General features: G+C 36.2%; 1 protein-coding gene across 4 annotated transcripts in view; it reads right to left on the bottom strand.

The window, feature by feature from the left end:
* Positions 1-15,746, bottom strand: part of Abca13 (ATP binding cassette subfamily A member 13) — a 403,566-nt gene that overhangs the window by 93,917 nt on the left and 293,903 nt on the right. For all 4 annotated transcript variants that reach the window (XM_048339554.1, XM_048339551.1, XM_048339552.1 and 1 more), the window contains 2 exons: positions 11,021-11,213; positions 6,715-6,824 (listed from right to left, as the gene is read on the bottom strand). In XM_048339554.1, coding sequence (XP_048195511.1) covers positions 6,715-6,824; positions 11,021-11,213 — 303 coding nt within the window. The remainder of the gene's footprint in view (positions 1-6,714; positions 6,825-11,020; positions 11,214-15,746) is intronic.

Genomic DNA, 15,746 nt, shown 5'->3' with positions numbered 1-15,746 from the left:
GTGGCTCAAAGTGGTAGAGCACTAGCCTTGAGCTGAAGAGCTCAGGGATAGCACCCAGAGTTCAATTCTGACTACCAACAAAAAAAAAGACCTTGAAATATTTAAATGTATGATTACAACAAAATGGTCAGTAATTAATTAATGGGAAGATAGTTATAAGGATAAATACCAGATAGTCAGAACCAAAAATGATAGAGATTGAAAATCAGTGAGACCTTCTTAGTTCTAGGGAACACAATAACTAAGGAACAGGAAGTCAAAAAGAATACAGAGAAAGCAGGGTGAGAAAACTATAACCTCATTAGCACAAACACTGTAAAGTTCCAGGTTGAAACACAAAGCATAATAAACTACAAGGAAGAAGAAGAAGAGGTAAAGAAACATGCCAAGGTACAGTATCATTAAATAGTAAGACCAGGCACACATACCCTAAACACATGCAGAAAATGAATCAAGTTAGCATGCCCCTAGAAGCCTCAAGAGTAAGGTTGAGCCCTAGGTGATGCAATGGAAAGATATATTGAAAACTCTTCAGAGAGTATGTAATATCTCACTTCAATTATCTACAAATATTTAATCATACAATTATGCAAATATACAATTATAACCACAAATATTGGATTAATATTAATAATATTTCTATATTATTGATTTGAGGGACAATGTTTCCTATTCATTTTTTCTCAGAAAATTTCTAGGGATTGCTCTCAGAAAAAAAAAAAATCAAAAGGGAAGTATAAACCAAGAGAATAGGAACCATCGAAAAAAGAAAAATGGCATCAATAAAAGAGAAGACAAGAAAGTTGCAATGGGGGCCAAAGGTGATAATGGGGCAGCTAAGAAGCAGTCCCTGAGAGACAGCATAGAGCAAAGCTTCAAAAAAATAAAATTGATGGCTTAGGCAATGTACTTGGGGAATGAAAATGGGGACCCAATGCATTGGAAGCAAAACAAATTAAATAAAGGCAACCAATAACACAAAATGTTAAGCAAAAATGTGATGCCGTCGCTTCTCAGACCTCAGCTGTGACACACATTTGTACAACTTGAAAATTGAATGGTGTACAATGTGGATGGGGGGGGAATAATTTTTTTTTCCTGGTTTACAGATTAATAATTAAGAAAAAATTTAAAGCATATGTATTATAGATATTTCTCTTATATATAAAAAACAATCACTTGCAATATGAACAGAATGATCATTAATTACAATTTACAATTATCAGATAAAGCCAACATCAATTTCTAAATTAAAAATTGTGAAAAATAACTTAGTAAAACAGGTGGGTGTGGCTTAGTCTCAAGTGTGGCAAAGCATCTGAGACAGACTTAAGGCCTCACAGGGAGCACAGCACACAATAAGGAGCTCAGACCATGTGTTCGCTCTCATTTGATAAGTACAAATCTTCACTTGAACTCTCATGTATTGCAATATACAATCTTTGAGATTACTTTTGGCATTTAAAATTCTTTAGACAAAGAGTGTCTCACATTAGTGATTTATCATCTCCCATCCCCAGAAGCTTACTCTATTCATTACGGAAAATAGAGTTCTATGTTGGAAGGGCCTTAGAGAAAATAGTTTCTAGGGCTACAATGAGCCCAGCATTCAAATTGGCTTTTGTATCTAAATGCTTTGGAAAGGAAGCAATTCCCTCCAATATTCCACTTCAGTGAACATTATCTCCTAATTAACAAAATGCTGAGGGTATTTCTCTGCCAGGGGACTTTTACAATTTTTCTAATGCCACTTTGTAATACAATAGATTACCCAAGATGATTTAATTATTCTGGCACATCAGAATAAGAGTAGAGGAAGATAATAATTAGTATAGGATAAAGTTCCGGGAGGGGGGGGTGGTGGATAACAGATTAAACTACATATTACCTATGGAATGTCAGCAAGTTTTCATACACACAAGATATGTTCTATTAGAACACACACACACACACACACACACACACACACACGGAGAGAAAAAGAGAGAGAGAGTCCTATTTCCACATTAAAGTTGCCGGTTTTGAAAAGATAGCAAAGATATCTTGGTTGACTGAAAAAAATCACCCAAGACAATTCATTAGCAGATGTGACAAACAAGGATCTGAACTGAATGCCACTTCAATGAGGAACACATTGTATAATTACGATCTGCCGTGGCCCAGTGCCTTCAATTCCTATAGCAAATACAGATGCCTTTTGCTGATGCTTCCTCTACCTTCTAGGCCATAGAATAAGCACAACCATTGCCTAGCTTGCATTAAGAGACTTCAAGTAGGAGTTCTATAATCCACTACAGGAAAATTCACATGAGAATCTTAACTACATAACAGAGAAATTATTCAGTACATGCTGGTGTCGATTTGTTATTATTTATTTGTTTATTATTTTATTATTATTTTGGGGTATAAATTTTATATTATATTCAGTGGAATATAACACAGGTGATATGAACACTGTACAGAAGTACTAAAAAAGTCTGATAACATATATATCTAGAAACAGTGAAATGAATGAGAAACTATAATGTCACTGAAATTACAGGAATGTTCCTCTATATAAGTATATGCACAGAAGAAAATAATTACTGATGCCTTGTATTTCACAGACATGTAGATAGGCAGAAATTTTCAATGCTGAAACTAAAAAAGTGGAAATCACTTATGTTTAAAATAGTCAAGGACTTTCTTCATTTCTTTCCTAAATCTATATTAAGTATTGTTAACCTGTCATTTAATATAAAATGGCATATGGGAGACGTCATCATTTAAATTCTTCTAATATGTGATCCATGCTAAAGGAAGATAAATTCCTTTTTAAGCCATAAATGGGTTTTATGTACTTTTTATATTGGTACTGCCTTGGTTTATATAAGGTAACATAATTTGTATATAAAGTACTAAGTGCTTTACCTATAAAGCTCGGTGTTTTGATGGAGTTCTTCAGCTAACAGTTAACACTTACATGAATTCTACAATAGTAGTCACTTACAAAATGAGGAAACCAACATCAAAAATATATATAATGTCCATCCCAGCTCATACATTAAAAAAATGCACACTCCCAAAATAGTAGTCTAATATATGAAAAGAAAGGCTAATGTCTTAAAAAAATGTACAGTTTTGTTTATTGAATTGCACCATGAACTAATACATTACCATTTTGCAAGATTTGAAAAAAAGGAACAAATAAGAATTGCAATTCTCCATCTAGATATAAAAGTGTCTGACCTATCAATGCCTTTCCATTCACAGTATTATTTCATTATATACTGTTTATATGTCTTGCCAAGAAGTTAGCTTCCCACTTAATTTGGCACGGTCACATTCATCCATGGCCACCAATAATGAAAGTGTTCTATGGTTGTGTTGCCTACAAAGGAAGAAACCATGGTGTGCTCCTAAGCTGTTTCCAGAGTTTTCTTCACTGGAGTGGATAGAATGGAGCTACAAATCTACAAATAAACACAATGTGCATTACGCAAGTGGTTTCAAATGGTTTCAGGGAAGTATAATGGATTCTATGGAGAGCTCAAATAGTATTATTTTTTGAAGAGTAGGTATAACACCCCCCCAAAAAATAAAATCAACACCAGGAAATACACTGGTATATGTAAGCAGGGGTGTGGAACAAAGGGGAGAGGGGAAGATGAATGAAGAGGGGAAAAAAAGTAGAATGAAGTCAAGAATTCATTATATATACCACAAAATTAAGAAAAGTAAGGGAAGGGGTAAGTCAACGTGTGGTGAGAATGTTGATGGGGATGATGTTGATCAAGATGCATTGCATTCATAAAATGCTTTGTTAAAGGCACCTCTTTTGTACAACTACTTAAAGATAATAATAAAATGTATAAAAAACAAACTAAATGTGTATTATTTTATTGATTTGTTTGTTTAAAGGCTGTTCTGAGATTTGAACTCAGTTCCTTTGTTTGAGAGACCAGGACTTGAGTTATGTCCCTAGACCCTATTTTTCATATTTGATCTCCTGTTCCCCATCCTTAGACATTTGGCCTGAACTTCAATTCTCCTACTCATGCTTCTCGTGTATTGGGATGAGTTGGGTGGGCCACTATGCTTGGCTTTTTTGTTGAGATGATTATTTCTCTCTGACCTTTTACACAGGTTGTTTACTCAAGCCAACTTTGAACTGTTATCCAACATTCCGATCTAGCAGAGTAGCAGAGATTATAGGATTATGTTATTGCATCCAGCAAGTTTATTTTTAATATATTTCAATGTAATTTTTCAATATTATAAGTGGCTTGTGGCTACAGTTTTTTAAGCCTAGCATTATTTTTTTAACTCCATTATTGCAAACTTTATTTTTTTCCACTTATCTTTGCAGAGTTCTTATTTGGCATATTCTGTTCTACCACATTGTGCCTAAGTATAAATCTTTCTTATGTGAGAGAAGTATAATAGTTCTTCAGGCTAAGGAAGCCTGTTTTATCACCACCAGGAAATTCTTAACTACTAATTCTTAAATATTGTTTTTCCCAACTTGCCTCCACTCTTTCTTCTCTGCAAAGGCTCAATAATGAGGCAAGTGTATTCCTTGCAGTTCGTTTTGATGGGGATTGCTCTCATACCTCACAAATAGGCATGAGGAGTTTTATTTAGAATCTGTTCATATATATGTTATTCCTTGTTATCATATACTTCATATATGTTATACTTATTTAAGCATTAGACAATAAAGGTAAATAGTTAAAGTCTTTCTTATTATTGTCTTATTCCTTTTATAGTTTTTGAACAGTTTGTTTAGCACATTTTCATGGCTTAGGTTTAACACACAGAATTTCAAGAATGTAAAATGATTTCATATAGCAAAGTACATTTGGTTAAGTAAAGTATCTTTGCCTTAGATATGATTTTTCCTATGCTTCTATTTAAAAGATGTTAAGAGCAAGTCCCTTATCTTTCCATTGATCTTTCTCCAGTTCTTAATATGTAATGAAAGATAACTAGTATTGTAAAATAATTGGTAAGATAAAAAAACAGAGATGATATACATTCTTAAGCAGAAAATCACAAAGGCCACTGTTTTATATAATATAACCTCAGAGAAGAAACAAAATGAAACTTAATATAATGAATGACTGAATCCATGTGTCTCAATTACTTAGTAATCAGTTATGAGCTGCATGGGCAGGAAGGTATATTCCAACACTCTAAGTAGTTAAAAATTCCATTGTGCTTCTAATTGCCTATTTAAATCCTTGAATACCAATGTGCAATTAACATTACAAATAATCAAGGTTAAAAATATAATTAATGCAAGTGTGATTTAGTTATAATTAAACCAATTACACAGATATGTAGCATAATAAGGGACTTGCCGACCATTATGTGGATGCAAATGTATTCATACTTTCAAGAGCAGCTATTTGAATTTCATTTTCCAATTATTTTACAAATGATGAAATGGAATAATAAAAGAGAAAATCAGTCTGGGCAATGAAAAAGTAAACTGTATATTTTTCATCCTTTTCAAAGTTCTTAATCTTTGGTCCATATGCACTTGTCAATAAAGAAGCCAGTGAGGAGAAAATGTGTAGTATGTAGATAGTCAACAAAAATACCTGACTTCTCACTTTTGTTATTATAAGGAAAAAATTACAGGCAGGACAGCACAGAATGATTCAATTGCTAATGTGATTTTCTTTCAGAATGGCAAGATAATGCACAAGATTTATACACATGAACCTTAAATATTCACTAAACCCATGCATTCTACTTCTATACTAAACCTCATTAGTTCTGAATTTTGCTTTCATCCACTGGCATAAACCAACAACTGATAAGCTTCGATCTATTCTCTGCCCAAAGACAGCAATAGTTGTTGCCATAGATTGCCTGCAGGGAATCAGGAGAGGAGGTATAGTCAATAGGGCTGTGCAGGGATAACCTTGGGTGTACCTGATCTCCATGGCTGGGATCAGGCAGCCACTGTACGTACTTGTGTAGAAAACAAAGGGCAACAGTGTTTTTTTGACTCCCCTACATATGACATGAGGCTTTTAAGGTGAACACTGTTTCTAGTCCCAAGTAAGCCATAACTACTAGAAAGGTGAGGTCTAAGTGGTAAAAGGAAGGTTACCATCTGACCCCTCATAATCACACTTGAAACTCTGCCTAACAGACAAAGAAAAAGAGCTGGGCTTCTATTTCCCACTCACTTGAGTTATATACAAAACATCACAGACGCATTTTGGTGTTTTCAATGATTTTATCACAATACCTTTTGGGCATATAGTTAACAAGAGTTGAGTACTATTCATTGCTCTTTAAGAATAGGCAACTAGCCAGTCACCCATGGCTCACGCCTTTAATCCCAACTACTCAGATAGATGAGATCTGAGGATCACCATACAAAGCCAGCCCAGACAGGAAAATCCCCATGAAAATCTTATCTTCAATTAACCACTCAAAAAACCAAAAGTGGAGTTGTGGCTCAAAGTGGTAGAGTGCTAGCCTTGAGCAAAAGAACTCAGTGACAGCACCCAGGCCCTGAGTGCATGCCCCATGCCCCATGCCCAACAACAACAACAAAAAAAAAAAAAAAAAAAAAAGGAAGGAAGGAGCAACTAGAAGGAAAATCTGGAGGAAAATGGTGTTTCTAATCTTTACTCCATAGATGTTAAGGCATTCTGGGGACTCTCTGGGCTTTTTAGCTTATTTGGTAAGAAAGTAATAAAGCTTAGATCATACCCCAGGGGCGTCCGGATGACAGCATGTCCTGAGCTCGGAGGAATTTCACCATTCAACATTTTAAACATAGTGCTCTTTCCAGCTCCATTCACCCCGAGGAGCCCAAAACACTAAAGGGAAAAAAAAATAAAGTTAAATGGAACATGTTAATATACCCAAAGCGACTTTAGAAACAACACTTCAGCTGAATCAACTTTGAGAGACTATCATTGGTCTATGGAATTAAGCACAGTTTGAACCTCACATTATTGTACAATGTGATTTTATGGATTCTACATATTCTATGGCACTTGAAGGATTAAAAGATATTTTCAGAGACATCATGGAATTTGAGTATGAAAATGTTAGCATTAATTTACAGATAAATCCATGTATGGAAAACTGAGCAGAATGAGAACTGTCAAGTACCTCAAATTAAGCAGAAAATTATATAGTCTTTAAAAGTCACATAATTTTCCTGATGCTTCCCTTTTTGAACATTTTAAATTACTTTCTAAAAATATTCTATCTTGAACCTTCCATCTGTATATATATATATATATACATATATACACACACGTGTGTGTTTGAGTGTGTGTGTGTATAGCAATTGGTTTCTTCCTTTTCTATTGAATTGGTGGTAAAATTTTCCAACACAGAGCCTAATTGCTTTTAATTCTGTATTCTGACCATTTATTCTTGGTTTAATCTTGTCTTCTATTCCATGTAAAAGATGACTTCGCTCCCATTTCTAAGCTTCGTGTCTGTCTTGCATGTATTTTGCAAGATTCCAAGTCAATGATTCTTGCAATCTTCTGTGATGATGCTCACTTTCTGAAGTCTAGGTGCTGCTGTCTGCTGGTATAAACTGGCTTCCTGTCTCTTTGTATCCTAGAGAGTGGTCCTTTATGGAGTCTGCCTCCAATCACATAACCTTGTTTGTGTCTCGGGATATTATGCTGGCCATATACTTCAATCACCATGTTTTTCCCAGTTGCTCTGGATTTTACCCAGTATCCAAGAAATGGATCTATCTCACTCTGTTGTCAGATTTGTTATACCTGAGTTGGGCATATCAAGATACACCACCAACACCCTATCAAAATTATGTTCTCAGTTTCAGGGCTCCACCATACCCCCACGTTTGTCAAAATGCTCTCCTCACACATTTGCCTTCTTCCTTCTGGTACCTTCTCTACACATAAAGCACCCAGGACAATACCATGTATATGAGTTATAATCTTGTCTTGATGGGAGGCAATGCTTATGCTGCTATACAGCACAATGTATAGTTATGATCTTTTGTCTCTTAACTAATTATTTCAGTCATTTCTTTATTTTTTCATAGGCTCTAACAAAGCACTTCCCATCTGGACTATTAATAGTGATGCTCATATAAATGATTAGAGAGATTGCGCACACTCAGTCACTAATGTGTTTCAAAGGCCCAAGTGTTGAAGGCTGGTAGGTCCCTAAGTCATGGCAGGAATGAGAGATGGTGAAACCTTTAGAGAATGAGACCTACTCGGAAGTTTCAGGTCACTGGGAATATAGAGAGGGATACTGAAGGGGATATTGAAATAGGACCTCTTTCACTCTCATTTTAGCACTAGTCCTGAAGTGAACAGTTTGCTCTGCTACACACTCCTGACATGGTTTCTATGACACAACATACTGTGCAACCAAAGCAGTGGGGGCCAATGAGTCATAAGGGGAAACTACCAAATCTACAATATTTCCTCTTCACAATTGGATTGTCCCCAGTGTTTCCTTACATTAAATGGAAACTGACTAATATAAAAACCAAATTTAAGGTTGAGGATATGGCTTAGCGGTAGAGTGCTTGCCTCACATGCGTGAAGCCCTGGGTTCAATTCCTCAGCACCACATAAACATAAAAAGCAGGAAGTGGTGCTGTGGCTCAAGTGGTAGAGTGCTAGTCTTGAGCAAAAAGAAGCCAGGGACAGTACTCAGGCCCTGAGTCCAACTCCCAGGACTGGCAAAAAAAAAAAAAAAAATTAAATGGCATCCCAGATACATAAAATTCAGGTTTTTCTCTTACTCCATAGTTTAAAACTACCACAGAAAAATAATGACAAAATTAATATTGATGTTGACTTTGAAACAGAGGTGAAATTTTTCATGAGACAAATACAGTTACACAATTAAAAGCAGCAGAAATATAGCCACAAAAACAAATATGTCCTTAATATCTTGCTATTTTCTACTAGAAATCATGGTTGTGAGCATATGGAAACTCCTCAAGTGCTTGAGATGGGTTTTCTGGGCTTTCCTTCATTTCAGGATGATCATGTGTGGGACACAAGCTCAACTCACAGAGAGGGTGTGACTTTCAGTCAGAAAACAATATAGCTTACTTTGAATTTCTCAGGAGCTTGGAACAATACACATCAAGGTGCTCTTTTTTCTCAGTTAATTAAATGTAATCATTTCCAAGGTTGATTTCCCTTTGTGCATTAAGTACAAATCAAGAACAATTTATATGGCTTCTGTCAGTTCTAATTAAAGATTTCTACTAGAATTAATGCCCTGCTCATAAGAAATGTCCCCTGCTGTGACTATGAGTATTTAACTTGCCAAAGCAGCATATTACTGAATATTGAATGGACCAAACTGGGCACGCAAAGCAAACATGCTTGAGTAAGAGGAAGAATTTCTTTAATTAACTAAATATATATAATTATATATATGCTAAATATATAATTAACTTAATTATATATTTCTATAAATATATGTATATACACAGATATATGTAACTATGTATTTATATGTACTATTCATAGTATATATATGCTATGTATATGTAAAATATATTTTATATATAGTATATATAAATACATAATTATATATAGTTATATTTCTATATATTGTTGTTGGTGTAGTTACACACATTTTATGTTTATTTATTTAAATATATTATTTTTATGTCTATATATTTATATGTATAAATTTATAAGTCAATAATAGACATACATATAAATATTTAAAATTTATATATAAATACATATTTACATATAGTTTATATCTAGTGAAACATCATCTTACAGCACAAATAAAACTTAAAAATCCACAACAACTGATACTTTCAAAATTATGAAACAGAAAAAAATGTTAAACAGGAGATGGAGGTGTAATTCAGGTGATAGAATGTTAGCCTTGAGCATAGAAGCCAAGCAAGAGTGTAAGGCCCTGAGTTCAAGCTCCAGTATAGGCACACACACACACACACACACACACACACACACACACACACACACACGTTCTGAAAGAGCTGGGTGCCAGGGATCATGCCTGTAATACTAGCTACTCAGCAGGGTGAGATCTGAGAATCTTTGTTTGAAGCCAGCCTGGGCAGAAAAGTCCCCGTGAGATTCTTATCTCCAATCAATTACTCAAAATCCAGAGTGGTGCTGAGGCTCAAAGTGGTAGTGTAATATGGAGGTCAGATCTGGCCACATGGCAAGTTATACTCATCTTGTCTTTTGGGTGTGCCTGGATTCCTACAGGAAGGGAAGTCCATCCCCAGGTAATGGGTGTTCCTGAATCCCAGGAGACAGGGGTGGGCACATAGCCTATAGGTTACTGAACCTGTCTGTCAAGTGCTTGGAACTGGGAGCTTCCTGTGACCCAGCCCCCCTGACCTGACCCGGTCAGGCCAGTTCAGACCCCATTATGCCATGACACATGTCTCCATGTTCATGTCCTGTGTCCTGTGTCCTGGCTCATCTCTCATCCCCATGGCATCCCAAGTCAGCTCTCCATCAGAGATGAATTGGTTTGTTGGTATCGTTTTTGTTCTTTCCTCCCTCTCTAGCCTGTTTCCTGATAGTGTGTGTGGCCTGCAGGAATTATTTAGAAATCTTCCAGAAGTAAGTCTCTGTGTCTACGTCCTATTTTGTGTTATATGTTTTTCTGAAACCTGGGATTGATCCATCTGGAACTTCCCCAATACATTCATCTTTTTGCTTGAGACTGTCTGAGTGGTGGACTCTTGGAGGGATGGGGAGTCCCCTCACTCAAACCCCATAACAGGTAGAGCACTAGTCTTGAGCAAAAGAGCTCAGTGGCAGTGCCCATGTCCTGAGCTCAAGTCCCAGGACCAACTGACAAAAGAAAAATTGGAACAAAAAATGCTGTCAATTAAGTGGTGACTCTGACTATGCGAAGAAGTTACAGCTTTTGTAACGTTGTGAGAAGGATGCTTTTAAGCATAATTGTAGACATTCTGAAACTACTACAAGCAAATCCATTCTAGGTGTTACATAGGTTAACAATAGAGCAAAACTAAAGCTAAAAACTTCTTTACCTCTCCTTTGGGTATTCCCACTGTAACATCTTCCACAGCAGTCACCTTCTTGCAAAAGCTTCTGTAACTCTTACTAAGGTTGCATAATACAAGGATGTCTCCACTGGTCCTTCCTTCGAATACTCTCATTTGCTCTTTTTCCACATCTCTATCCTTTGAAAACTTCACAGTATGTTCAAGGACAGTGTGACCCCTGGGAAAATAAAGAGGATCAATTGACACCTAAGAAATCATACTGTATTCAAGAGAGCTAAGAGGAAAGAAACAGAGCCCTTGGATCTATGCATATCAGCTCCTTGTAGAACACCTCAATCTTGCCATCTTGAAAAGCAGCAAGAGCCAATTTTCATTTTCTAGTTTAAAGGAAATATACAAGTTAGTAAAGATGTTTTTGATTCCATGAAGAACAAGGTCAGTTGGGACCTTACACTAGATGTAAGAAAAAAAATCATCACATCATAAGTATCAATTTTAAAGGTACGTTTATTAAATGGTTCATTTAATAAAAGATCATATAAAATACACAAATATACATAAGCTTATAGTATAAATTGGACTACCTACAAGAATTAGGTAGTCAATCAGCATTCCACACAAGTCTTCTATAAGGTAGTAAATTAGCATCTACCAGTCTACTCTAAATCTAAGCTATACACTCCTTATTATGACTTTTAGTCTGGTGTGTGATTTTTTTTCTTTTGGTACTAGTACTAGGGCTCAAACACATTCTGGATACTGTCCCTTAGCTTTTTTCACTCAAAGGTAGCCCTCTGCCACCTGAGCCACAACTTCATTTCTGGCTTTTTGCTGGTTAATTAGGCATAAGAGAATCATGAGATTTCTTGCCTGGGTTGGCTTTAAACTATAATCCTGACAGCTCAGCCTCCTGAATAGCTAAGGATACATGTACGAACCACCAGCACCTGGCTAATCTGGTATATTGTAACTTTCCATTAAATTTAATTTCCCCTTTAACCCACATTGTCTTAAAGATTAAATAACTACTCCTGAGTAAGTAGTATACCAATATCCACTACTTTGTTTTTATATGCATATTGTGAAAAAAAATCACATTATCATGGAGGGAGTTGGGAAAAGAAGATAAATCTTTTGCAATCTTTTGAAAATTTTAATTTATGTCAAAATAAATAAGTATTAAAATTCAAAGACATAGCATTACCCTCATTTGCCCTACCTTCTTTCAGTGTATTAGTTTTCTATATCTGAAGTCACCATCTGATTTTCAAAAAAAATTATTTCATAAACATCACAAATAAGATAACTAGATGCTCAGAAGTATATTTCACAGGATATTGTTGACATCACATTTGAAAGTATAGAAATAAACCAACTGAGTTTAAAAAAAGACATGTCCCCAGAGGATGCATGTTGACAGACTGTGATCGGGGTGCCAATGGTATTATCAATATTTAATTCATTAATCTAAGAAGGGCTACAGGAGTGTCACCAATTTGTACAAATCCATCATATTTTGTATTTTTCTGCTTTACAGTATTTATACTTTCTCAGATGGCCCTCCACCCCAGGCTGGCCTTTCCAATGTCCTTTTTCATTCTAACAGATCATGTATTTGTGTCCTCCTCTCCTCCATCCCTACAGCATCCCACACCCAAGATTCTTTTCTCCATGCAAATTAACTTGGATGCCTATACATAGCTCCTGAGTCTCAACCCAGAGTTTCTTATCTCAGGGCTCCAGCAAGAAACTCAGCAAAAGAGAGAGAGAAAGAGAGAGAAAGAGAGAGAGAGAGAGAGATCTGTTTGAATTTCTTCAATTCATTCTGGTGGATGAAGAATGTATCACTGAGATTACTTCTTGTTGAGGCCTTTCCCAGCAATCCATGATCCTAGCACACCCATCTCTGCTCAGCCATATGCCACTCAGCCATCCTCCCACCAAAAATCACAATAAATACCATCTATCCTATAGAAAAAGGATCTAGATTGGTTGTAGATGTAGCAGACTTCCCCAATTATCATCATACCTAATATCAGCACAACTTTCCTGGCTGTTGTGACTCAGTCAGCACAAGGTTATTGAGAACATCTCTTCTCCAGAAATGAGAAGATGAAACAGGTGAAACTTCCCAAAATGACCTGACCTAGGTGGCACTGGGACATGACTAGGATGCTAATAGAGACCTGGATTCTTCGCAAACTAGAAGCCAACAACACAAGACATCAGGTTGGCGCCAGCACATGAGAGAAGGACAACTGTGAAGTGGGCCCCACAATCCTCTAGCCTCAAGTGCTGGTAACTTCCATGCTGCTCGAATGGGGAAGGCAGTCTCTGATCCCATGCATGAGGCTGAGTTTTCCTATTCTCTTCCAAGATTCAACTGAGACTACTATAATTTTTCTGCAGGAATGAGTTTATCATCAGGTAAAGATAATTACCATGTAGATACTGTAGTTATGCTCTCATTAAGAAACAATTAGCAGTGGGAAACTAAGAATTCCATCAGGGAAGCAACAAGGGAGAGAGGTGTGCTGGAAACAAAGAAAGACAAGCAGAGAAGATGGGAGGCACAGTCCTCCAAGTGGTGTGGAAGGAAGGGTTAGGGAGAGCTTTACTGAACATAGCTTGTCAGACTTAGAGAGTGTTGCTAAGAAATGTGGAATGAGCCATTTTGCAAAGGGTGCTATACTAGGGTTTCAACTCAGGGCCTCACCACTTATGTTCTATAACTTGAGCCATTCTACTGGCTGTTTTTTTGCTGCCTGAGTTTAGAAATTTTTTCTTCTTGTTCTGCCTTGAAACCACATCCTCCAAATCTCAGCCTTGTAAGTAGCAAGAATTACAGGCATATACCATGCCCAGATGGAAATATATATCTATATATGTGTGTATGTATACACACATATGTATATGTATATGTATATATAGTTGTTTTTGTAAAGGTAACATACACAGAGATTAGAGTTACTAAGTCAGGAAATGAGTACTTTTGTTTTTAAACAGTGTCACTTCTTCCTCGGCTCTCTCCCAGTTTTTTCCTCCTGTCCTTACCCACAAATTATATAGTTCATTTTCAACATAATGTCTGGTGAGTATCACTACTGCATTTGTTCACCCTTTTTCCCACCTTTCTATGACCACCCCGCCCCTCCCCCTTCCCACACAATAAGATAAACTTACAAACCAGGCAAAAGGAAAAACTCACCAACAAAGGAAAAAAAAAACATTTTTCCATTTCCTGGAGTTTATTTAGATAAATATTGTTTTGTATGGTCAGATGCACATAAGCAATTATTATTAATCTGTCTTGAACTGGGTCTCATGATCACTGTAACAGTAATCCTAAAGGAGCACTAGCCAACTGGTGTCTAAGCTAAGCTAAGTTTCTATTTTTTACATTGATATGCAGCAGAAATGACTACTGTGATATCAAAAACATTACTCCAAATCCAGTCCAACTAGCATGCCCTATAAAGTAAAGGTAATAAAGGAAGAATTTTTATTGAAGTCTTTTGATACTGCAGGACGCAAGCATAACCTGAAATGTGCCAGAGGGGGTTCCATGTTACATGTTTTAAAGTAGATTGAACCATTAAGGGATATCACAGAACCAATTATGTTCGAAAGGCACTCGGAACTCTTACCTGAATTTGGTAAGCTACTGGTTATCTACAGAGTCTCAGAATAATTATGGCCAAATGCAAAAGACTTTTGGGATTTGCATTCAAAATGGGTTTCTCTTTTTGCAGCTTAAAAGTTATGAAATGAAAGCATGTCATGAAATGACAGAAAAGAAAAAAACTGTAAAGGAATAATTGTAAAAGATTAATAATGTGTCCTTACATCTTTAATAGGTTCTTCAGTGAGAGGGTCTTAAAATTTTCTCCCTGTAAAATCATTCTTTTTGCTAGGGATTTGGCTCAACTGAAAACTCCTGGCAGCAGGATATCAAGTCAAACCCAGTACACACACACACATACACACACACACACACACACACACACACACACAGATAGATAGATAGATAGATAGATAGATAGATAGATAGATAGATAGATAGATAGATAGATAGATAGAAAAAAAACCCTTCTTTTACCAAAGTTCACAGGCAAATCAGTAGATTTGCTGTGGGCAGAGAGATACATCATTGTGGACTCTACACCAAATAGATTATTTTTCTTCTTAGATTTTACAGATTAAGTCTGGAAATATTTTAGACATCTGTGCAAAGCTATCTTAAATACTATTCATGGTAGGTGTAAGTGATAGCAGGTGCACACACATCTACACATTTACAATTACCCCGCACAGCAGACAATTGCTTCCTCAATTAAGTTAAGAAACCAGCAAAAGAAGGAATAGAATCTGGCAATGACATGATGTGTTCTGTACTGAATTTTCGTAACTTCCTGCCACCGGGAGCTAGTCATAAAAACAAATTATTTTATGGTATCAACCAAATTCACCTGAGGTGCTACAAAGCCAGAGGGAAAAGAAATGTGCAATTTCAAAGTGGAAAATACACTGATACAACTAAATAATTGTGAAGATTATCTCACAGGTTGGCACCTTATCTTTTGAAATTCTCCTCTCTAGGGAATTTGGTGACTCACATTAATCAAAATAAAGAAGGAAATGTAAAAACCTCATTTAGTGGTACCATGCATAATTCTGGTCAGATCCATTTCTTATCTTGCAACCTGCAGGATGGATTTTCCTCTCCTTTTTATTCAAATGATTGACCTGA

Source organism: Perognathus longimembris, chromosome 2 (genome assembly GCF_023159225.1).
Source record: "Perognathus longimembris pacificus isolate PPM17 chromosome 2, ASM2315922v1, whole genome shotgun sequence".
Lineage (NCBI taxonomy): Eukaryota > Metazoa > Chordata > Mammalia > Rodentia > Heteromyidae > Perognathus > Perognathus longimembris.
This window is presented reverse-complemented; position numbering and strand designations above follow the sequence as displayed.